At 43.7% G+C, this 24340-nt stretch overlaps 1 protein-coding gene across 3 annotated transcripts in view; it reads right to left on the bottom strand.

Moving 5' to 3' along the window:
* Window positions 1-24340, bottom strand: part of PHTF2 (putative homeodomain transcription factor 2) — a 182311-nt gene that overhangs the window by 18115 nt on the left and 139856 nt on the right. For 2 of the 3 annotated variants that reach the window (XM_077836097.1, XM_077836106.1), the window contains 5 exons: window positions 20156-20284; window positions 18409-18681; window positions 15723-15854; window positions 9641-9727; window positions 7723-7878 (listed from right to left, as the gene is read on the bottom strand). In XM_077836097.1, the coding sequence (XP_077692223.1) occupies window positions 7723-7878; window positions 9641-9727; window positions 15723-15854; window positions 18409-18681; window positions 20156-20284 (777 nt within the window). Of the gene's footprint in view, window positions 1-7722; window positions 7879-9640; window positions 9728-11532; window positions 11648-15722; window positions 15855-18408; window positions 18682-20155; window positions 20285-24340 lie in introns of those variants that run through there. The other variant, XM_077836116.1, reaches the window with a different exon arrangement.

Here is a 24340-nt window from a genome sequence, read left to right as displayed (position 1 = left end):
AGGTTAAGTCTGGCACGAAGAGTGATGAATATGCATGACGCATTATGCCTCAGAACTCTTAGTCATGATCTTACTGTTGTGCAAGGGTTGCTCTGCAATTGAGTAATGATTCACACTGTGGTCTCAAATCTGGATTGATACAGAAGTGGAATCCAGAAGATCCCCTAGAATTTTATTTTGTTGTGATGGAGTCAGATTTTCCTTGTTTACTGCAAGCTCCAAACTGGTGCACAGATGGAGAATGTACCGAATGTTAAAAGAAACTTGCTGAGGAGAGGTATCTTGAATCAGCCAATCATCAATGCAAGGATAAACTTGAATGTTCTGCTTTCTGAGGGCTGGTCTACACTACACAGTTAGGTCACATAAGGCAGCTTATATTGACTTAATTATGTCAGTGTCTACACTACACCCGTCCTCCCACTGATGTTAGTGCCTTAATACACCAACATAAGTCCACCTCCATGAAAGGCATATGACTTAGGTCGGTGTAGTTAGGGCGACGCAGTGTTTGTGTAGACACTGCATCCTTTACAGGAGCCGTGAAATTGACAAGCAAGCCCCCACTACCTGGAAAGCTAGGCAGCTTTGGACCCTGCTCTCGTCTGGAGCCCACACAGCTTAGGACCCCACTCCTTACCGGGAGCCAGGCAGCCCTGTCAATTTCATGGCTGAAATTGACAAGGCTGCCCAGCTCTGGGTAGGGAGCAGGCGGGAGGGTACTGCAGCTGGAGCCTGTTCCCCGGTGGCAAGAATCCCCCAGGGTGTCTTGCCCCAGCTCCTGGCGGGGAACGGGGAAGGGGAGAAGCACCTGGCAGGGCTCTGGCTCCGAACAGGGCTCGGGGGGACAAGCCCGGGTGGCTTCCCCCAGCTCCTGGTGGGGAACAGGGAGTGGAGGAGGGAGGGCAGCCTGCCGATAGCCTGTGGAACAGCCAGGGTCCTGGCAGGAAGCTGCCACTGGAGCTGAGAGACCAGGCTCTCAGCTCCCCACACTGCCACTCTGAGGACAGTGGAAGTGCTCCTGGTGAGGATCTGCACTAGTGATCCGAGGATAGTGTGGACATGCACCACTGCAGTAATTACTGCGGTGGCTGAAAGTCGACCTAATATAGGCTGACTTAGGTTTGTAGTGAAGACATACCCTGAGAAATGCCTCCACTGCTGCCAGAAATTTTGTAAACAGCCCAGGGCTGCTGACAGGCTGAACAGAAGAATTCTGTATTGGAAATGTTGTGTACCCAACTATGAAATAGAAATATTTCCTGTGTGCAGGATGGTTGGAAATATGCATCATGGAGTTACAGAGTTGCGAACCAATTTTGTGGATCTAGGCAGTGGTTCTCAACTCTGGTTCACCGCTTGTTCAGAGAAAGCCCCTGGCAGGCGAGGTCGGTTTGTTTACTGGCCGCGTCCGCAGGTTCGGCGGATCGCGGCTCCCACTGGCCGCGGTTCGCTGCTCCAGGCTAATGGGGGCTGCAGAAAGCAGCGCGGTCCGAGGAACGTGCTGGCCGCCCTTCCCGCAGCCCCCTTTGGCCTGGAGCAGCGAACCACGGCCAGTGGGAGCCGCAATCCGCCGCTCCAGGCCAATGGGGGCTGCAGAAAGCGGCGCGGTCCGAGGAACGTGCTGGCCGCCCTTCCCGCAGCCCCCTTTGGCCTGGAGCAGCGAACCACGGCCAGTGGGAGCCGCAATCCGCCGCTCCAGGCCAATGGGGGCTGCAGAAAGCGGCGTGGTCCGAGGAACGTGCTGGCCGCCCTTCCCGCAGCCCCCTTTGGCCTGGAGCAGCGAACCACGGCCAGTGGGAGCCGCGATCCGCCGCTCCAGGACAATGGGGGCTGCAGAAAGCGGCGTGGTCCGAGGAACGTGCTGGCCGCCCTTCCCACAGCCCCCATTGGCCTGGAGCAGCGAACCACGGCCAGTGGGAGCTGCGATCGGCCGAACCTGCAGACATGGCAGGTAAACAAACCGGCCCGGCCTGACAGGGGCTTTCCCTGAACAAGCGGTGGACCAGAGTTGAGAACCACTGGTCTAGGGACAGGATTATTGAGGTTACGGACATGGTTCGGAATCTGAATCAAATGTATTTATTGAGTCTGCCTAGATCCAGAATGGTTCTCCAATCTCCTCTGTTGGGAAGCAGAAAAAAAATGAAAACAAGAGACCTTTCCCCTGAACTGAAGCGGAACCTCTACTATTGTTGTGAGGGACTACACAGATTGAACTTCTTGTTGTAGAATCCTCCAGAGGAGTCCCTGAAAAGGGATGGGGAAGGTGGATGGGGTGTAGGGATAGACTGGAACTGAAGAATATAACCAGGCTGGTTAATCTGGAGGATCCATTAGGCTGTTGTAATATTGTTCCAGGCTTCACAGTTATAAATGAGACTCTCCAAAAAGGGGTAGAAAAGAAAAAAAAAATTCAAAATGATTGGTTTGGAACAGCTCTCGACAGAACTGTTAAACCTGCTGTCTCTTCGTTGGTGACAGATATGAAGAGGTTGTCAGATGAAGCAGATGGATCCCTCTTATGGAAGCACTGCCTCTTTCAGCAGGTCTAGAATATGCATAAAAGGTTGAGATGGCTGCTTTGATTAAGTTTGGCTGTATTTTTTTTTAGCTGCAGAGTGTATACACCCAGTGATGGAAATGTTATTCAACCTGTGCAGTAACTGCAGTTCTTTGAGATGTGTCCCCCGTCAAGGTTCCTTCCCCACTCTGAACTCTAGGGTACAGATGTGGGGACCTGCATGAAAGACCCCCTAAGCTTATTCTTACCAGCTTAGGTTAAAAACTTCCGCAAGGTACAAACTTTGCCTTGTCCTTGAACCCTATATGCTGCCACCAGCAAGCATTTTAAACAAAGAACAGGGAAAGAACCCACTTGGAGACATCCTCCCGCAAAATATCCCCCAAGCCCTATACCCCCTTTCCTGGGGAAGGCTTGATAAAAATCCTCACCAATCTGTACAGGTGAACACAGACCCAAATCCTTGGATCTTAAGAACAAGGAAAAAGCAATCAGGTTCTTAAAAGAAGAATTTTAATTAAAGAAAAGGTAAAAGAATCACTTCTGTAAAATCAGGATGGTAAATACCTTACAGGGTAATCAGATTCAAAACATAGAGAATCCCTCTAGGCAAAACCTTAAGTTACAAAAAGACACAAAAACAGGAATATGCATTCCATCCAGCACAACTTATTTTACCAGCCATTAAACAAAAGGAAATTTAATGCATTTCTAGCTAGATTACTTATCAACTTAACAGGATTTGTAAGTCTGCATTCCTGATCTGTTCCTGGCAAAAGCATCACACAGACAGACAGACAGACCCTTTGTTCTCCCCCCCCCACCTCCAGATTTGAAAGTATCTTATCCTCTCATTGGTCATTTTGGGTCAGCTGCCAGCGAGGTTACCTTAGCTTCTTAACCCTTTACAGGTGAAAGGGTTTTCCCTCTGGCCAGGAGGGATTTTATAGCACTGTACACAGAAAGGTGGTTACCCTTCCTTTTATATTTATGACACCCCCTATGGGTGCTCCACTTCAAGTGCGCATGCACCTCTCGAGCCGTCAGTCGAAGATTTCTAGCTAGCAGCATCTGTTTGGCCCATACATGCACCCTATGCCTCCTTGTGACAGATACCAAGGCTACATAGGAGTGCGTGGATTAATCGCCCGCGGTTCCTTCTGTACTCATTCATCCCCTAAGGAACAACCAAAGCAGAGGGGAAGGAGGGCGAGTAGTAGAGCACCTGTAGGGGGACACATCTAGAAGAATCACACTTACATCACAGGGTAACATTTCTTTCTTCTTCTAGTACTGTCCCTATCGATGCTCCACTTCAGGTGACTTCTGAGAAGTATCCCTAGAAGAAGCGGTGGATCAGCATCAGGAACAGGATCCAGAACTGAAGATAGTACTGCAGAGCCAAGTGACATCAGATCTGACAGCATGGAGTAGGGTGTAATGCTTCAAAAATGTACAAATTGAAGACCAGGTAGAAACTCTCTCTCTCAAATACTGGGACATTCTCAAAAAAAATGCAGCAGATGTCACCTGCCATCTGGTTGAATTCACTTGGCTGCAGGGGGGTGCTGACCATCTGCAGACTCGTAACAGTAGCAATACAACCCAATATCCACTTTGAAAGTCTTTGAGCAGAAATGCAAGCCCTCTTAGACCTATCTGGGAAGGATATGAAGATCCTAGGAGATCATAAACTGTTTAGTCCTACCAGTTAAAAGGCTAAGGCCCTTCTAATGTCCAGGATATGGAAATAGGATTCCTACTGAGAACTGTGAGGTTTTGGAAAAAACACTGATAGATGGATAGATTGGTTGAGATGGAAATCCAGGGTAACTTTGGGTAGGAACCTTGGATGTGGATGTAAAGAGACTTTATCATGAAAGAACATGGTAAAGATGGGGATCTGCTATCAAGGTGCCAATCTCGATGGCCCTACAAGCTGTCTTCATAGATACATGAAATAGGGAGCAGGTCACCATTGGTTCAAATGGAGTTCTCGGAAGGTGGTTGAAAATCAGGTTGACGTCTCAAGATGGGGCGGAGGGTCTAACATGGGGAAAGAGATTACCCAGACCAATGAATCTTGATGAAACCAGGTGAGCAAAAATTGATAATTCCTCAACCAGGGGAAAAAAGCAACAAGATGTACTTTGACTGAACTGATGGATAACCTGGAGAAGTTCAGATCCAGCAGGTAATCTAGGATAAGGGAAAGGGGAACTGTTTCCAGCTAGACGTAGTGACAACCACACCAGTGGACGAATCTCCTCCATTTCTGCAGATAAGTAGCATGGATTGACACTTTTCTACTATTTAATAACACATACTGCACCTCTGTAGGGCAGGAAACCTCTATTCTGGAGAACCATCCAAGAGCCAGACCCCGAGACACAGAACTGCCAGTTTGGGGTGAAGCATGTGACGCACATCCTAAGGCAGGAGATGAGGAATGATCAAGAGCTTGATCGGCATTTGGACACAGAGCTGAAGTAGGTAAGAGTACCACGCTTTTCTTGGCCAGGTAGGCACTATGAGGATAAACTCTGGTCTGGTACTGCCTGATCTTGTTCAGCACCCTTAAAATTAAGGGCATTGGAGAAAAGGCATAGAACAGGGTCCTTTTCCATGTTAGAAGGAAGGAATCCCTCAGGGAGTGGTGACCCAGATCCCTCTTGGACAGAAGAGAGGACACTTCCAGTTATCAGAGGTGGCGAAAAGATTGATCTTTGGCTGTCACCATCTTTGAAATATGCATAGGAGGACCTGAGTGTCCAGTTCCCATTTGTAGTTGTGGGAGAAGTGTCTGCTAAGGGCATCAGTAGTGGTGTTCCAGATGCCTGGACTGCTGAAATCTGGATACAGTTGATTATGCACCAGTTCTAGAGCTTTATAACTTCAGTGCACAAGGAAGGGAATCTTGCACCTTCCTGCTTGTTGATGTAAAACATACTGGACATGTCTGTCATGATCCTGATCATTTTGCCCTGATGAAAGGTAGGAAATGGAGGCAAGCATTCCTGATCACCCTGAGTTCCAACAAGTTGGAAACTGATTTTGTGGGCTGTCCATCTGCCCTGAAACATGAGGGTGTTGAGTTGCGCTTCGGCTGTTAGAGTCACTGATAGGGCTGGGCAGCAGAAAGGGACGCTTGCACAGACATGAGGTTGCTCCTTCCACCAGTTTAGTGAGTTCTTTATGTGCACGGGACCCGCCCACGCAGAGCAAGGTTGCCTTCTCCAGTTGATTCTGCCAGATTTCACACACAACAGCAGCCTCGTGTTTCTCCTTTGCAGCATTAACTCCACACTTGTGAAGAACAACTTCATCACACGGATCTTAGTCCTGCCTTGAGTGCAGGGGACTGGACTAGAAGACCTCAAGGTCCCTTCCAGTCCTACAATTCTATGATTCCATAAACGAGACACCAACAAGAGATCCTCTGTAAGATGGGCCTTCCCTGAGAGAAGTTGCATGTAAGCTGTGCTTGTTTAGACACCTTATGTAAATATAAACTATACGTTTTAAAAACAGAATTCTTGTTGCTTTCAGCCATAATGTCCCATTAGCTTTTGGAACACCAACAGTAAGAGAAAAACAGTTAAAAGAAAACTTCTCTCCCCAGTATACCTACCTCTTCCTGGGCCACCTTGAAGAACAATTTCTGAACAAATACACCTGAGATGTGTCAATATTTTCATCCTCTGGACAGATGACCTAAACTCCCTCATAGATTTCCACTACAACTTCAACACTCTCTAGATAGCACTCCCACAATACCATCAACTTCCTGAATACCATGATCAGGTTCATGAGTCAACAATGGACCCACAGATAACTACATACAAGAAACCCACACATCATCATCCCTACCTTCACTACCCCAAATACATCAAGCTATCCCAAACACACCAAGAAATCTGTTATCTACCCCTAGGCAGGCATTCACATACCACAAAATATACTCTGAGAAAAAAGTCCAGGATATGCACTTTAACCCACAGAAAACCACCTTCACCAAACAACGACATTCCACCAGAGAAGTAGATCTCATCAGGGAACAGACCATACAGATATCCTGAGATTACCTGCTTCAATACAGAAATAAAACCCACTTCTACCCCACACGTCTAATTGTCTCCTACCATACCACACTGGAACCCATACAGGGAAGCATCAAACAATTACAACCCGTACTTGATGGGGTCCCATCCTGAAAGAAATCTTTCTCGAACTCTCTTCTGGCCTTCGTACAATCCCCAACCTCTCCAAGCTCATCATCAGAAGCAAGCTCCCCAGAGATCAGGACAAACCAACTCAAAATGGCACCAGACCCTGCCAAAACAACAGATGCAAAACCTGTAGACATATTTCAACTGCTATGATGATCAACACCTCTCACAACACACCTTTCAAGATCCATTAGTCCTACACATGCCTATCACAATATGTGGGGGACTTCATCCAGTGCACTAAATGCCCCAATAAAAAATGTGTGGGTGAAACCAGACAATCACTAAGCTCTCAAATGAACTCACAGAGAAAAATGACAAAAGACAAAAACATCCTATCACCTATGGGTGAACACTTTCCACAAAGCAATCACTCCATAACTGATCTCTCACTCATAAATCCAATCTATAACCCACTTAAATCCCAACCCCAGCATTTTTCCCCCTTTCCCGACCTATGACTTCACCTTGAATTGTCCCTTGAAATATGTGTTGACTAAATATGCTAAACAATCGGTTTCACCTTGTATTTAGCTATGACACTGAGTACATTTCCCAGACCCGAAGAGCAGTGTGTAAGATCAAAAACTTGTTTCTCTCATCAACAGAAGTTGGTCCAATAAAATAAATTACCTCACCCACTTGGTCTCTAAATTTTAAAAAACCCTTTTTCTTATAGGAAGCCCATTCTACTAGGGCAACAGGAACTTTTCCAGCAGCTTCTGCAGCTCGCCTGCAAAAGACTACTGTAAGATTTGTGAAGCGGCTATGTGAACCTTAAAGCACTTTTTACTGAGCATTACTCTAGATTTGGCACTAGAGAAATATATGGGAACTGAGCTACATGTTGTATATGTCTTTAATACCATGATTTCACTGAATTCAGGGCTGTTTAAAGTCCATGTCCCATGGACTCCCAGACTAAAGACATGTGGAGAGAGAAATATGCAGGTCTACGTACATTCTCACCTGCTCAGTAAGTAATATTGAGGTATTGCTGTATTTTTTACTTGTTTCAGATCCAAGTGTAACAAATCTTAGGAGAAAGAGAGTTAATGAAATGCACCAAATCACTAGTTCCCAATTGTAGTGACAATCAAGGAAGATCTCATGTACATGAAGCAACTGAAAGCAAAGAGAAAAAGCAAAATTAAGAGTTATTGAACTTCAAAATAAAGGTTAATGCTACAGTAAGATAAAAACTTCAGTTCATAATTTTTTTTCTTGTAAAAAGTATGGATCTGGTTTTTACTTTATAATAGACTTTTTAAATTAATTTATATTTCAAAACCAACATTCTATTAACCAAGATAGGTTTTCATATAAGGGCTGAGCAGGCCTAAGAGTAATTTAGGAAGGTTTGGCCTCTTTAGCATGTAAGTAAAGCAAAAAAAATATTTTAATACAAAATGAAGAGGTTTGAACTCCTGAAGTTATCGCATTTGCTTGAAAACAGCAACATACTTATCACTTGGATTAAAAAGAAAACTGAATCCATATTAAGTTGCTAAACTTAAAATTATGTTCATATTAAAATATGTATGATTAACACTACGATTTTGGTATGGAGGCCATGGGGTTCACAATAATCATGCATCTGAATAAAAACTGGCATAAGCCTGTCCCATGGGGCTGAACCCAGCTCCACAAGTGCCAGAGACAAGGGGGGTGGAAAGCCCAAGAGCCACTCTCCTCTCCCCCACCTCATTTTTAAAACTAGACCGCAAGGGAAAGTGCTGTGGCCTAATCCATCTGTCCAGCAGACAGGTCCCACTATATGTTGTTCCATGTGCTGATAACTGGGCTCTCAACTGCCAGTTGCCGAAACCATGGCAGTACCTCTCTCTAGGTGCTGTGGACCATCTGAATCCAGGAAGAGGGACAAATGTGTCCAGCAGGGAGAGTAAGGTAAGGAGCGGGCAAAGTGGAGGGTCGGGCTAGTGGAGCAGGGCTCCCTCGAATGACCTTTGCACCTCTGCCATGAAATTTACTACAAGTTTCCATTCCAAAATCATAGCCTTATTTACATTATATACCAGGAAAAGGCAGTGAAATTATTTTTGGTTAAAAAGGAAATGGAAAAATGATTGCTAGTCGATTCAAATGACAGAGCCTCTGGTGGTTATCTGCAGACATCCAAGCAAGTATTTTCAGTAAATACCAGGCTATATAAACATAGGTTTGCTTATTCCACTAGAGGGCAGGCTAATACTAGCATACTAAACAGTGCAATCTTTCCTGAAGAGTTCTGTGTAAGCTCTCTCACCAACACAAGCTGGACCAATAAAAGATATTACCACACATCTTGTCTCTCTAATATACTGGGACAAATATGGCTACAATACCACTGCATTTCCTATATCTCACAGAAATCAGGATGGCAATTTATAGCAACAGAATGAAAAGAATAGGAGACAGTATACAAACACTGGGAATGCAAATAATTAAGATGCTTTTAAAATATCTCACTGAATACTACTATATTATACCTTTAAAATCCCCAATTCATCCCTCCAGATTAATCTTATTACACAAAATGTTTGCAAAATCAGGTTTTTGACAGGTTGTGTTTTGAAATCACTAAGATCCAAAATTCACGGGGGACAGGAAAAAACTGGATGAAAAAAATTATAACAGATATTTACTTTTAATTTATACTCTTGGTAGAATACATTTAGCAATACACTGGCGCTTAAAAAGTTAAACTTCTAAAATAGATACATTGAGTAATATACAATAGAAATTAATCTTCTGAAAAGGCACTAACCATATGATAGTTATTTTCACTGTATATCTTCCAGCCTGGAAGGCTTGCTTATAAAGTGAAACATTTTTAAAGAAGCATTCTAAAGTCTTGGCTGCCTTTGCATAAATGAGGTATCCTCACCTGAGCACAGCAGGTAAATACAACTGAAATTGTCAATAAGAAGGCAGATGAAACTATTACATCGACTGACCGCTGAGGACCTCGCCGCTGAAAATAAGGGAAACATACTGAGTGAAAATCTCTGTAGTAATTGACCAAGAAACTTTGTAGATCGAGTCAGGTTCACATCCCCAGCACAGGCTGATTATGGCTCACAGTGGCGTAACCTAGAACTTTAAATACAAAACGTTGTATTTTAATTTTACAGTGTAACTACACATTAATATTTCCTGAGACAATGCATCACCAATGAAGAAGAAAGGGGAAGCGGGTGGCTCAGGGAAACTATAATAGACTATGAATCACTAGTACACTGGTTTCCTCAGTGATCAAAAGTTGCTTCTACTTTAATAGTTTTCCCTAAGCACCCTATAAATGGAAAAGATATTCTGCCTCAGGCCATAGCAAAGAACTGCCTCAGGCCATAGCAAAGAACTAAACTTGGGTTGACAGCAGAGTTGAGATACAGACCACTGCTACCAACATGCCATCTACATGCATCAGTGCAACAATCTCTTTCAGTACAAGGATACTGCACTGGGATACCAAAAGATTATCCCACATAGCCATACTACATTTCTACATGTGAAAATTCTCATGAGGAAGGGATGGAAAAAAAGAAAGGTCTGGGACAGGATAATATGACTGGAAAGGCATGTTTTTATTGTTTTCAATAATCTCACTCCTGGTTCCATATACAGCAAGATAATCCTGTAATACTGTTTTTGGTTTTTTTTTTCCTTTCAAGAATTGAGTGCCCTCTGCTGGATTGAAAAATATGTACGTTATGAACATACATTCATTTTTACTTCCCATCTTTCTTTTCCCTTTTCAAAATTTTACTTCTCTGTTGCATGAAGATGAGAAATGTAGGAGTTTTTGATGATGAGGCATTATATTTACTTATTTGGGACACACTTAGAACCCGAACAAACAAGACATATAATTTCTCCTGAATCCAGTGACTCCATTTTTTTTTCTGGATAATGATCAAAGTGAATATTGAGAACAGCTTGTCCTAGCACAAAGCAGGGTATATTAGTGCATGTGTGACAATTGTGGAAAAAACAAAAAAGGGGAAATGAAAATATCACATGCGAATGTCATTCAAAAATCTCAATGTCTTGAATCACAACAGAACATACAAGCTGCATCAAGGCAGTGTCTCTCTTTGCTTCATAACTCCCCACATTATATAACCCACAGTTTGCACAAGTTGGCACAGTTGGCTCAAAACAGGCTCTGCAGAATTATACAAATCAAAAATGAAGTACTTTGGCAAAACTATCCAGGAAATCTTTACAACACAACGCATCTGCATTCTGGATGGCTTTTGGCAGCGTTTTCATAAAGCAATACATTCATCCACAAAAAATGCATGGGAGGAGAACTGACAAATTTTTGTTTTGGACTACAGTGTAGTCTACAGTTTATCAGTCGATTTAATATGTTACAGGGGCCAAATGAACTGCATATACAGTGAAACAAAATTTTGGCTCTTGATAGGTTGAACACAGTTATATTAAACAGTCTAAAGTTCTACTAAAAATAGTTCTGTACTTTTTTCTTTTAAATAATTTCTTTGGATGACCGTAATGCGCTCTGCTTAGGAAAATACCTTGTGACCATTTGAAGATAAAGTTTGTGCAGACTGTCTGATAACATCTTGTCTGATACACCAGTGGCTCTGGGCTTACAGGTAGAATCCAAGGTTTTTATTTTGACCTTTAAAGCACTCCTATATGGTTTTGGTCCAATGTTATTTTAGAGATTGTCTCTTTCATTATTCCATATTATCACAGTTGTGATCAGTAGATTTGCTTGAAATGGAGGTCCCTTGACAGAGATGAGAAGCAGCTACCAGAAAGGTACTCTCTGTGAGGGTCACTCAGCTATGGAATAATGCTTCCTTCTTTGGTCTTCCGGAGTCCAAACTGGTTAGCCTTCCAGACATGTCGCAAGACTCTCCTATTTTCAGGGATATGTGGGGAGGGAACAGGATGAAGTGAGGAGAATTTGTGAATTATGCTATAATAGTTACATGGTGGGAACAAAAGTATAATTATATAAGATGGTAGTGAATTTCCACCAGTGTTATTGGAATGAAACCCCTAGATACTGAACCCGGCCCTTGTTGCTGCCAACTCTGACGGGCAGAAGGGTTACAAACAGAAAAACTTTTAGCTTACAAGGAAAGGCTGTTGCTTTCTTCTTAATGATACTTACAGCTTTGTTTACAGCCCATCACCATATTTCACTGGCCAAAGCCATTAGGTGGCATGATGGGCTTAGCAATGTTTATACCCTATGCCTTCCCCCCTGCCTTATCCTGCTTCAATTGAAGTTAATGGCAGGAATGGGCCCAGAGAGTCCTTCATTGGCACAGTACCACATACTGCTGTTGGGGCCATGTGTAATGCAAAAAGAGGAAATGCTAGGCTCTTCAAGGCATGGATTGTCACTTCCTGTTTGTTTGCACAGCACCTGGCATGTGAGTGAGGCCTCTAAGCACTATTGCAACATAATTGATAAATAATAAGTGTTTCAGAAAAGGGGAGTGAAGATGGGAATTCTAAATAGATGGATGGTATCAGTGAGAAAACAAACCTGAACTGGAAAGATTAGCAAAGAGAACAGATAGGCTCTCAAGAGTGTGATGGTGGAGTGAGCAGTCAGGAGAATAAGGGGATTGAAGATGTATTAACAATTACACATATTGGGCCAAATTCATCACTGACTTACTTGTAATTCAAGGGCAGAATTTAACCCATCATGTAACATTAAATTGAAAAAAATTAAGTAGTAAACTCTTCATATATGCTCTTCACATTTGTCTGATATACACTACAAATGTGCTGTAGCAAGCATGTTGTAGCAAATTTCTCTTTCTAAATCATGCTTTCTGAAATAAAATTACCAACTTGATGATTCAGACTTCATAGTGGAATTCTTAGATGCAGAAATCAAAAGGCAAATTGCTAAATTCAAGATAGTTCTGAATTTCCCAGAGCTAAAGAAAACACTCAAACTCAACTGATTGTTACATATAATGAAAGGAGAGCCTGAAGCAATGGACCGATGGTCCTAGTAGGTATGGATTTCTTTTTTTTTTAATCGCAGTGTTGAAACACAAATACTGCAGTACTAAGTAAGTGACTACATAAAGTGAAACTGTTTTCCATTGTCGGAGAGGTGAGAAATAAAGAGCATAAGTAGTAACAAGTGAGCTGTATTTCAAAACTATTATACAATATTAATTTAAATATTTTAATAATATTAGTAATATGGGTAAACAAACTTGTTTACAACATTTTTAAGTTGACAGTTCCCTTTAAGAAAGTGGTGTTGAAAGGGTTCAAAATGAAGTCATGTCCTGACCTTTCTGAAATGGAAACTTGGTGGAAGCAAAGGGGAACAGACCATTTCAGATCACAAAGGAAAGCAGAGGACCTCCTTGCCTCCCAGAAAAAAAAATGCATTTTTAACAATGGTATACTCTGGATAAAGTTAGCATTCAAAGATATAACTAAATTGAGAAGTCTAGACATTGTAGCTTTTTTATATTTAATCTTAGAAAGGAAGCTTATTTCATTAAAAAGTCCAAATAGAAAATTTATTACTTGACATTCTTTTTCTGAGACTAATCTCTTCCCCCGACAGTCACACTACACCTCACTTCCTGCAAAGGCTGGAGGCAGTTTAGTCTTTTCCATAAGGCTCTAGGGCTCAGCCAAACCCTGGAGAATCTCTGTGCTGGAAACTGAAGCTGCAGATAAAGACGGATGGAAGACACCAGATTCTATGGTACCCTAGAAATCACTATCTGCATCTTAACAAATCTTATAAATATGAAGGAGGCATCACAGCAATAAATTCTGCTACTTCTGATGTAGCCACCTGGCTCAATCAACTTCAGGTGAAATTGTAGCTGCTGTTCTCCACCAGTCATATGAAGGAAGAAGATGATCTCTGTTGTCTACAGAGGAAAGAAGTTCCACTGATCAGGGCACTAGCCTGGGATTCTGAAGTATTGGATTTGATTCCGTGCTGTCCCACAGACTTCTGTGTGTCTCTGGTCAAGTCACATAGTCTCTATGTCTCAGCTTTCCACCTATAAATGGGGATAATAATACTTCCCTATCTGAGACGTTTTCTAGGCATAAATACATTAAAGATTGCAAAACACTCAGATGCAGTAGTAATGGATATCTATTGTGGGTACTTGTATAGTAAGATTAGATAGACTAGATAGGAAAACTAGTTCTATGTTCACCTCAACTATTAGGTGGATTATTCTTGAAAGAGGATCAGGGAATGCTCTTTCAAGTTTATGATGAACCTATGTACTTGGCATATAGAAGGAGTCCTTTGGGGTCACTTCCTGCAAGATCTTCGAAAATAGTATTCTGGTAAATATGTCGCCTAAGAGCAGGTTTAAATGAGCCTGCAGAAACCTTAGCTGAACTGTTAGCAGAACCAACATCTTTATAAACATGCTGTGAATAAGTGGTTAGAGAACACTCCTGAGTCCAGAACTTCCATTTGGAAAGCAAACTGAAAATTATTTGCTAAGCAGCTCAGTTACTTAATTTAAGAACCTGGGATGATATCTTGAGTTTTTCTTTTGGAGGTGGACTGGACCTTGGACTTGGGTGGGGGACAGGGGGTGAAGTTTTGGGCTTTACGCTGAAGAATTGATGATCAGGAAGGATGATTCACTTTGTGGAGTCCTAAGAAGTGAAGAAGAGGACTGATCTGCCCTTATGGAGGAGTTTCTGGAAGACCCTTTATTGGTATGATGGGAAGCAGAAACCTTAACAAGCCATTCCTTGGAAGAAGAAGGGTTTGCAAACTGGGAGTGATAATGGCAGTGCTGTCTTTTTATGACTCTTGAGAGAGTCTCCTTGTAGATGGAGCTCCTCCTTATCTTCTGATTGTTCCATCTGATTTTACTCCTGGGGGCATTCTACGTCAAAACATTAAAAATTCTGCACTCGATATTTTAAAATTCTGCAAAACTCTGCAAATTGTATTTGTCAAAATAACATTATGTAATCATACCAGTTTCAATTATTTTGGTAATTTATTTCAAAATACCGGTCAGCAAGTATGTCTGTAACAAAACAGACACACAAAAATTCCCCCAGAAGTAGAGAGTTAAAGAAACCCCTATGACAACCCAGTTCCTGTTTCTCTGACCCTTCCCTCCCTTCTCCCAGAGTCCAGCAGGGGGCCAGACACCCACAACTCCTCCCCCACCCAGAGCCCACCAGCAGGGCCCCCCTCCAGCCAATACACCCACACCACCTCTTTCCCAAAGCCCAACCGCAGGCTCTCCCCACCCCCCAGCCCAGATACCTGCACCCCCAGAGCACAGCTGCAGAGCCCCCCTTTGCCTATACAACCATCCCACTCCCCCCCAGAGCCCAGGGATCCACAGGGAGAAACAGCTTAATGCTTGGTCCCAGGCTTGCACAGAGTTTCCTACGTGCCACCCTCTCCCTTCCCTCAGGGCATGCTGGGAACTGCAGCTGCCAGGAACCTTCTAGTTCCCTCTCCCTCCTCCCAGCAGTGTCTTCTATGTGCAAGCTGGGGCTCTGCTGAGTCCAGTGGCCCCCAGTGGTGACTAGCAGCACTGCAACCCATTTCTGTGGGGGAAAGGAAATTCTGCATGTACAACATTAATTTCCGCAAAATTCTCTGTTGCGCAGTGGCAATATATCATATTCCTGGGGGAATTTTTCTGTCAGAAGGGAGTCTATGATAAGAAAGGAGACTAAACCACCACCACTGGAGTCAAAGAAGGGCACAAAGGGCTTGGTCAGGACCAGGAGCCTGTTGGAAAAGTCTGAGCTAGCTTTGTTTATTGCAACAGGCGCAGCCCAAATGTCTTGGACTAGGAGAGAAGTGAGCATATTGAAAAGAAATTAGCAATTCACAAGAGGGCAGACCTCAGTGCAACAATATCATCAGCTTTCCAGCAATGGGACATGGATTTATATTAACTGTGTAAGAGTGTTAGGAAAAAATATAGTCATTCTACCTTCAGATAGGACCGGAGAGAGAGCCATATTTTTATATTTTGCACTTTCTTCAGCCGGAAGTGAGGAATCTCTGATTTTCTTGCCCTTCTAGCAGATGTTAAATGACCAAAGAGTTTGGCAAAAAGAAGCCTCTAAAAGAGATAAACAAAATTTTACAGTTAAGTGATTACAAATTCATTAAAAAAATGCAGTGAAACAAAGCTGAGCGCAACATGGCTTATCAATTTACTTTCATATATTAAACATGCTACTTTAAAGAGCACAAATAGAGGTAGTGCTATACTAAAAAGAATACATCAATAAATTATATGAATCCATTAATGCTACAGAATAGGAAAATTTAACTGTGCTTGCCTGAAAATTTGCATTTTACACAGATCCATTACAAGTAGAGCTGTGCAAAAGTTTATTTGCAGAAAAATGCAGTATTGGGTCAACCAAAAGTATTCACTAATTCATGTCACGTTTATCAAATAGTTTCGACCATACACACACAGAACAAAACAAATAAAATCCAGAACACATGCTGAGTGAGATTCCAAAGAAGCAGGGGTTTCTTCCTTTGAGAGGACTACAGAGTATAATGCACCTCTCATTGATTTTTCCATCAGGAAGAATTTTAAACACAGTTCTCTAGCTTTTTGGATGCATTCTGAAAGACTTATAAAATCACATACTTTCTGGGCTTATGGCCTTTTCCCAGGGGGGAAGAGAGGCATTTATTGTGTCCTTCATTTACTGGAATGATGCACAACAGATAGGTTTCAAAACCTGGAAATTCTGAGACAGCCATAGGGCTGATAGACTTGGCATTGGGACAGCTAAATAAAAACAACACAATTCCATCTCTCTCACATATACACAAACACAAAGATATATATACACAGACATATATTTATTTTTGTCAATGGGTTAACAATATATATATGAAAATAAAGAAAAACTAAGTATAGTAACTACACTAGCTATATAGCCACACAGAGACTACAGTAGCTAAAAAGACACTGAAGTTGGTCTATCTCACTGTCACAAGCTGTAAGAAAAAAACTGAGTAGTGGTTCAGGGGCAGCTCCACCCTTTATGCCATTGGGGGTGTTTGGTGGGGGTGGAGAGCAGAACAGCATGCAGAGTTCATTTGCAGCTCTAATAGACACTGCTAGTTAAAAGATTTCCATTCCTGTGTATAGGGCACGTATGTACTAGGATCCACATGAGCAGATACTCGAAGAAGAATCTGCACATTTAAGCATGGCAACCCAGAGTGATAGCTGAGCCAAACAGCCTGGTAAGGAGTAGGTGACCTATAGCTAGTTTCTTAAGTGTGGTAGGAAATCTCCATCCCTGTATCTTCCTAGGGAAGATGGGGAGGGATAAGTAGTTATAGCTTACGTACAGCAGCCACAGACCTCCTAATTACAGTTTCACAGAACTCAGTATTCTGCCTAAAAGATTATCTGTCTTTTTAAAATATATTACTGTATTATTTAATCCCTTAACTCTGATATGGACAACTGGCCTTCCTTCCTTCAGGAAAAATTTCCCCCTCCCACCCTTCCCTTCCTCCCCTCTCCCCCCCCCCGCCCCAAGTCTTTGGTTTGGTCTTTTCTATCTTTATGTGCCAACCCCCGCTCTAAGAAGAGGAACAGGGGAACCAGAGCGGATTTCAATTATTTACATCCCCTTTGGGAATCTGTCCCTACAATCTCGCTTCAGAGAGAGGAACACAATTAAGCTAAGACACTCTTCCAAAAAGATTTTCAAGTGGTTAGCAATCTCGCTGCCCTCAAGCAGGCAGGGCTCATTGCCTTGTCTCCCCAGTACAGATCCCTTCTGGATCTCTCAGGTAAGGTACCGGGGGATTCAAGAATGGACTCCCCAGAGGCTCTAATCCTATCTAGTGTACGGAATCTATAAAAACCAGATGGTTCTACATTTCCCTGGATGGCCTCAGCCTAGGATGTCAGTAGGGATCTCCTGAGAGGCCTGTTATTGAGACGGCAGCAGGGAGATGAAGCTGGGCCCGACTATCCAGTGTTGGCAATGTCCATGCTATAGCCAATGCCCTCCATACACTGCCTGAGGGGAGGCAGAAGAGGAGAAGACATCTGAGCTCCTCAGTCAAGAGTGTGGCTGCTGACATGGGATCTAACGATTTAGACACTATTTTCCATCTGGAACACGGCCTATCTGGCATCACTCCTGTTGTGCAAATAAGGGAGGGGGAGCTGCTTGCCCCTGGAGATGGCTATTCCAATCCTGCCTGACTCCTTTCCTGTAGGGGGTACAGGGGGACTGAGGGAAATTCAGCTCTGGGACATTGCTGAGAATTAGTTGGAGAATTATTGAGCTAAAGTGTTAATCAGAAATTTGAAATAAAAAGGTGAAAGTTTTCCTCAGGAAAAACTCTGTAGCAGGGATATCTTAATGAGCCACTGGTTGTAAAGGAGGCTGATAAAACTAAAGGAAACTTCAAAGGGCAAGGTGTTCCCCTTCTGCTAGTGACTGACAAGTCTGGTTCTGCCCCCCAAGAGAAGCAGTCTGAAGTGTCCACTGTAATGGATCTATGGACCTTAGAAGAAACAGTTTACATTGTTTATGCCCAACAAAACTCATCAAGCATAATACTTAGTTTTCTTTTTCTTCCACAAAGGAATGTAATAAAGAGAGGCTTGATAGTATACTTACCTGTTTGTATGTTCTCTCTGCTACACATAGCAGAAAAAAGAAAATCCATACAAGGGACACACGGACTACAAAACTTATTATAACCATAGAAAGAACCAGTATGTCTCCATTTGACCCAAATGCAATAATATAAAGTTCAGTAGCAGAATGTGTAGCTAGCTGTTCCAAATCCTTAGCTTGGGAAAGTCTAAATATAAATGGAGTTAAACCCAGGATTAAAGAGATTACGTTTCCAAAAATCTGGTATCCTATTCCTGGCATGTGGCTGTTCACCTAAAAATGGGAGAAATAAAGTTATCCATTAATTACAAGAATTAAGCTCATGCCTATTAGCATCAACAACTTAGTTATTACTTCAGTTTAGCAATGACAGTTCCAAAAAAAGCCATACAAGATGTAAAATATTTATTAAACATCTTCTAAATGTACTGTTTTAGAAAAAGTATATACCTTAAATATACAAAATGACAATGAAACTGAGGTTGAGGATGGATAGGTAGCTATGAAAATAGTTAATCCACACTGAAAATAAAGTAAGTAAATAAATTTAACCTATACATTATTGTTTTTTATAAGGAACTAAAACAGACGATAGACTCAGGGGCAGCTAAGTAATTTTATTAAAAATAAAGACAACAGTGAAGCAACATATGCGCCAATCAACCTAATTGCTTTGCTTACATGTGTGTACCTTGTTCTCCTTCCTTGCATCTTTGTCTTTTTAGATTGTAAGTTCTTTGCAGGGACAATGTCTTCCTAAATGTTTGTACCCCACCTAGCACCACAAAACCCCAATCCTACCTGGGTCTGTTCGTGTTATCACAATATAAATAAATAATAGAGGGCTATATTGTCTATATGGATAAGGCACATGTGGTTCACCTAAGCGTGTAACTGTACTGCCTTCTAATGGTTTGCACACAGAGAAAAACGCTCTCAATACTGCTAAAACAAATGAAGGGTCTCTTTAGCTAAAGTTGTGTATGTCTGGATTTGGTATTGAAATCTATTATATCTCTGCTGGTGTCCATACTGGTTGTATTGGTACAGCATATGAAGGGGTAGTCAATAGGTGGACCGCAGGCCAAATCCAGACCATCAGATGCTTTTGAACGGACCCAAAATCTTTTTATTTACTTATCATTATAGTTATTAAAAAAATTATTCTGGAGTCTGGACCTTGACCAAGAAATTTGGACCTTGACAAAAAATAACTGACTACCCCTGACACATGGGGTCATATTGGTCTTCTCTTAAGAGGAGAATTTTATTTGGGAACATTTTGGTGCATCAGACATAGCATCCATTTTCTTAAAGATTTATTTCATAAAGTAAGCAATATTTTTCCAACCTTAACTCTAGTTTTCAGATATTTATATCTCTAATATATTTCTAATTTTTGATATTCACATAAAACCCAGAAATGAAATTGGTTGTTCCTAAGAGTTGGGGGACCAACATTCACAGAATGTTCAAGTGCCTGAAAACAAACCAAATAAAGACTAACAATTAAGCTCACTGTGTGGATATATAGTAATTCGAATCTAAAATGCATGGTTTTAAGATCTGAGATTTAATAACTCTTGTAACCACCGATGGTGACAAAATGAAATCAGAATGAGATCTCACAGAGCAAGACTTCTAAAGATATTTCCTGGAGATTATCAGAGAGAAAATCTGCCCAAAACATGATAAATTCTGAGTGCTAATTATAGTTTGCATGGAGTAAAAAGAAAAGAATACTCACTCTGTTCATTATCATGCCGCTGATTTCAAGTACTGACATATCAGCTTTCTTGCAATCATTACCCTCCCATACAATAGCGCTTACTTTTTCTAGTCCTGGATTGGAACTATGGAGCCAGGGCAAATGACTCTATAAAAAGCAAGGATATTCATTTGTATATAATAAGTATTGTATAGTTCACCAACAAAATTTATTTCAGTGTCAATACTTCTGCTGACAAAAGTAATTACATCAGATTCTGTCTTGAATATTGTTGTAAAGAGCTTTCATATGTACCAGATCATCATAGAATCATAAAAATGCAAGATTGGAAGGGACCTTGAGAATATCTAGTCCATCCACCTGCACTGAGGCAGGACTAAGTACATCTAGACTATCCCTGACAGGTATTTGTCTAGCCTGTTCTTAAAAACCTTCAATGACAGGAATTCTACAACTTTACTTGGAAGACTAGTCCAGTACTTCACTTTTCTTACAGTTAGAAAGCTTTTCCTAACACCTAATTCTCTCTTGCTGCAGATTAAGCCCATTATTTCTTGTTTTATCATCTTCAGTGGACATTGAGAACAACTGTTCACAATCCTCTTTATAACAGCCCATAACACATAAGAAGATTATCAGTACTCCCCCCCCATCAGTCTTCTTTTCTTAAGACTCAACATGCCCAGTTTTTTGTTTGTTTGTTTTTTTAAAACCTTTCCTCATAGGGTGCCAGTCAGTTTTCAGAATCTACTTTCCTACTCTTTCCTCAATCGCCTGCATCCCTTCCAGTTGGCATGGTCACGAGTAACCTCAGACCATTGGGTGTTCAGTATATCTGGGCTACACCCTGCAATTCCTCGAGCGCATCCTCAAAAGGAGTGCTTCTGGCCTCCCTGGTGTTTCGCAAGGCCAGGCTGAGTGGTCAGACGGGAGCTGGAGGGGCAATGATGACTGAACCCTCTGTCTTCAGAAACCCTACCAGGGAGGCAGGGGATAGCCGGAACTGCTTTCTTGCCATCTGCTGCATATGCAGACCGAGCGAGCAGAGGGTGGCTCAAGAATTGTTGTGTCCATGCAGCCTCGCATCTGTTTTCTCTGAAAAGAGCCCGTTTCCTTCAATGGGAAGGTTATGGATGGAGGACTGTGTTTCCTGGGACAACTTGAGGACTGAAGCCAGGAACTGTGCCTCATCACTACGTCCGAGGCAACGACCCTGGCCGTCTAATTGGCTGTGTCCCAGGCCCTCTAGAGAGAGCGCCTTGCCACCGCAGTACCCTCCTCCAGGAGGGTAGCAAATTCCTGGCCCAAGTCCTGAGGCAGGGAGTCTCTGAACTTCTTGAGGAAGTCCCACAAGTTAAAACTGTATCTCCCCAACAAAGCTTGGTGGTTCAACACTCTAAACTGAAGGCTGGCTGTTGAATAAGCTTTTCTCCCAAAAAAGGTCCACCCTCCAGGTGTCTTTGTTTTGGGGGCTGGAACTCACTTACCCGTGCCTCTCCTTTTCGTTGGCCGCAGATACGACAAATGACCCTGAGGGTGATGGGTATACAAATATTTGAACCCCTTAGTGGGGATGAAATATTTCTTTTCTACCCCCTTGGAGGTGGGCGGGATAGAAGATGGGATGAGCCACAGGGCCTTAGCGATCTTTAGAACCCCTTCATATACCAGCAGTGCAACCCATGATAGGGCTGCCACCGTTAGAACATCAAAAAAGTTGTCTGAATGTTCCACCAGTTCCTCCACTTCTGAGCCCAAATTCAAAGCCACCCTTTTAAGCAGGGCGTGGTGCTCTCTAGTCATCGGGAAAAACTAGCATGTGAAGGCCCCGCTACTGCCTCATCTGGTGATGAGGATGATGATTGCACCACTGTGGAAGGGCCTGGAGCACTGTCCCCCATAGGGGAGGGCTCCCTTGGAGTGCACACCAACTCCTCTACCCCAGCATCAGAGTCTGTGCTGTGCACCAAACTTGGTACCGTTGGTGGAGGGAGTTGCTTCTCTGAAGCCACAAGGGAGGACTGGTGCGAGAAAGGCATCAGCATCGCCGGCATGCCCCACACGTTTCAATAAGGCCATTGGACTGGCCACTGGCCTCTGCTGCCATGCTGGCACTGCAGGAGCCAAGACAGTCTCTGGTACCCACAGGGGTTGCTGCTGCCGTGGCAAGGGGCTAAAGTCCTCTTCCGGTGACCAAGGTGGAACTGTAGATGCCTGGGTCTGGCAGCTGATACTAGGAGCGGCAGAGCAGTGCCTCGAATAAGGTGATTGGCACCTCTCTGAGGACTGGTGCCAGGGACGTAGATATCGGTGCTGCAAAGGTAAGCAGTCCCATACCAGTGGAGAATGATGCACGGATGGAGACCTGCGCTGGGGCATCAGCTGGTGGGAGGACAATCGGTGCCTCACTGCGGGTGATCTGTGCTGTGCTGGTGGAGACCAGGACCGCGGTGCCAGCAACCTGGACTGTCTGACCAGAGACCTCGGTCATGGAGTCGGGGAGCGCTGCCTCTGCTCTGGGGACTGACAGCATTTGACTGCCCTCTGAGGTGGTCCCATGACTGATTTTCCCTTAGCGTGGGGAGCCTTAGGCACATCCAACATCGTACATGGCTCAGGCTTCACTGGAAAGGCTCTCTGGTCCCTAGCCACCAGAAGGGCCTCAGACGTCAAAGGCACTACCAGGTACCTGGGTCCCCTAATGCTCCCAAGAGTTGGATCCCTGGGGGGGAGGGAAAGAGGGGCTGGGGAGTCCAGATGGAGAGGCACTCCCTTGAGGCTCTGGAATGAGCAGGCAGCCTGAACTGGGTCCTTTGCCCAGCGCCCATTATCCTTTCTTGCTTGGTGCCAGGGAGCCTCGCTTTTTCAGGCGCTTCTTGGGCACCAGCAAAGGGGAGCGGTGCCGGGCGGAGCCCAGTGCCAGCGGTGTCCTCTTCACCAACGCCAAGGTGCTTGGCGTGGAGTTAGAGGAGGAAGGCTCCAAGACTGGACAAAGCATGGACTCCATGAGGAGGGCCCTCAGATAAATGTCCCACTCCTTTTGAGTCCTGAGACGAAAGTTTTTGCAAATTCAACACTTGTCCTTTGTGTGCAACTCTCCCAAGCACTTTAGGAATCTGCCGTGGGGGTCGCTAACAGGCACAGGTCTATTGCAGTCTGAACAGGGCTTGAAACCTGGAGGCTGGGGCATGCCCTCTCCGGGGTAAAGTGCCTGCAAGGACTCTAACTTGCTAACTCTTACAACTTAACTCCTAATTACTAACTAACAGCTATATACAAAGAGAAGAGACAACAGGTACTAGAAAAAACACTATCCACTTGGGAGGCAAGGGGAAGGCGCTCCGACCTACGCGGCAAGAAGGAACTTAGTGGTTGTCGTGCCGGCAGTGCCTCATATACTGGTGCATGAGCACAGCACTCCAGATGCCCCCACAGCTGGCCCAATGGATACTGCTAAGGCAAAAAATTCTGACAATTGTGCATGAGGTCATGCACACATCTAGAATGGAATTGACATGAGCAAGCACTCAAAGAAGAATCTGTTCATCTCTCTCCATTGTGCAAACTGACTGTTTCCCATCTTTCAAGCAGTTACTGGTCCTCCCAGTAGAGAGAACCTTCCCTCTTTGCTTAAGAGCTTTTGGTGAAGGACCTTGTCAAAGGCTTTCTGAAAATCCAAGTATACTGTATCTACTGGATCACTTCTATCCGCATGCTTGTTGACTCCCTCAAAGAATTTTAATACAGTAAAAGCTTCGTTACCCGGCATGTTCAGGGAAATGGGGGGTGCCAGTAAATCAAAAATTGTGGTTAACTAAAAGGGAGGGAGTTTGGGTGAAGGAAAGGGCTCAGGGCTGGGGTGAGGGAGGAGGAGCGGGTTCTGGGAGGGAGTTTGGTTGCAGGAGGGGGCTCAGGGCAGAGGGTTGGGGCACAGGAGGATTTTTGGGGTGCCGGATTCAGGCGGTGTTTACCTTGGGCGGCTCCCTGCAAACAGTGACATGTCCCTGCTGCTCCTAGGTGGGCGCCGGCTCCCACAGCTCCCATTGGTAACGTTCCCCAGTCAATGGGAGCTGCAGAGCACGGAACCCCTGTCACCATTCCTCTGCCTAGGAGTATTGACTGTGACCAGTGGGAGCTGCAGGGGCGGCGCCTGCAGGAAGAGGCAGCGCGCAGAACCACCTGGCCATGCCTCCAGATAGCAGC

Source organism: Eretmochelys imbricata, chromosome 1 (assembly GCF_965152235.1).
Source record: "Eretmochelys imbricata isolate rEreImb1 chromosome 1, rEreImb1.hap1, whole genome shotgun sequence".
Classification (NCBI taxonomy): Eukaryota; Metazoa; Chordata; order Testudines; family Cheloniidae; genus Eretmochelys; species Eretmochelys imbricata.
The sequence above is the reverse complement of the archived record's forward strand: the minus strand, read 5'-3'. Positions and strand labels throughout refer to the sequence as shown.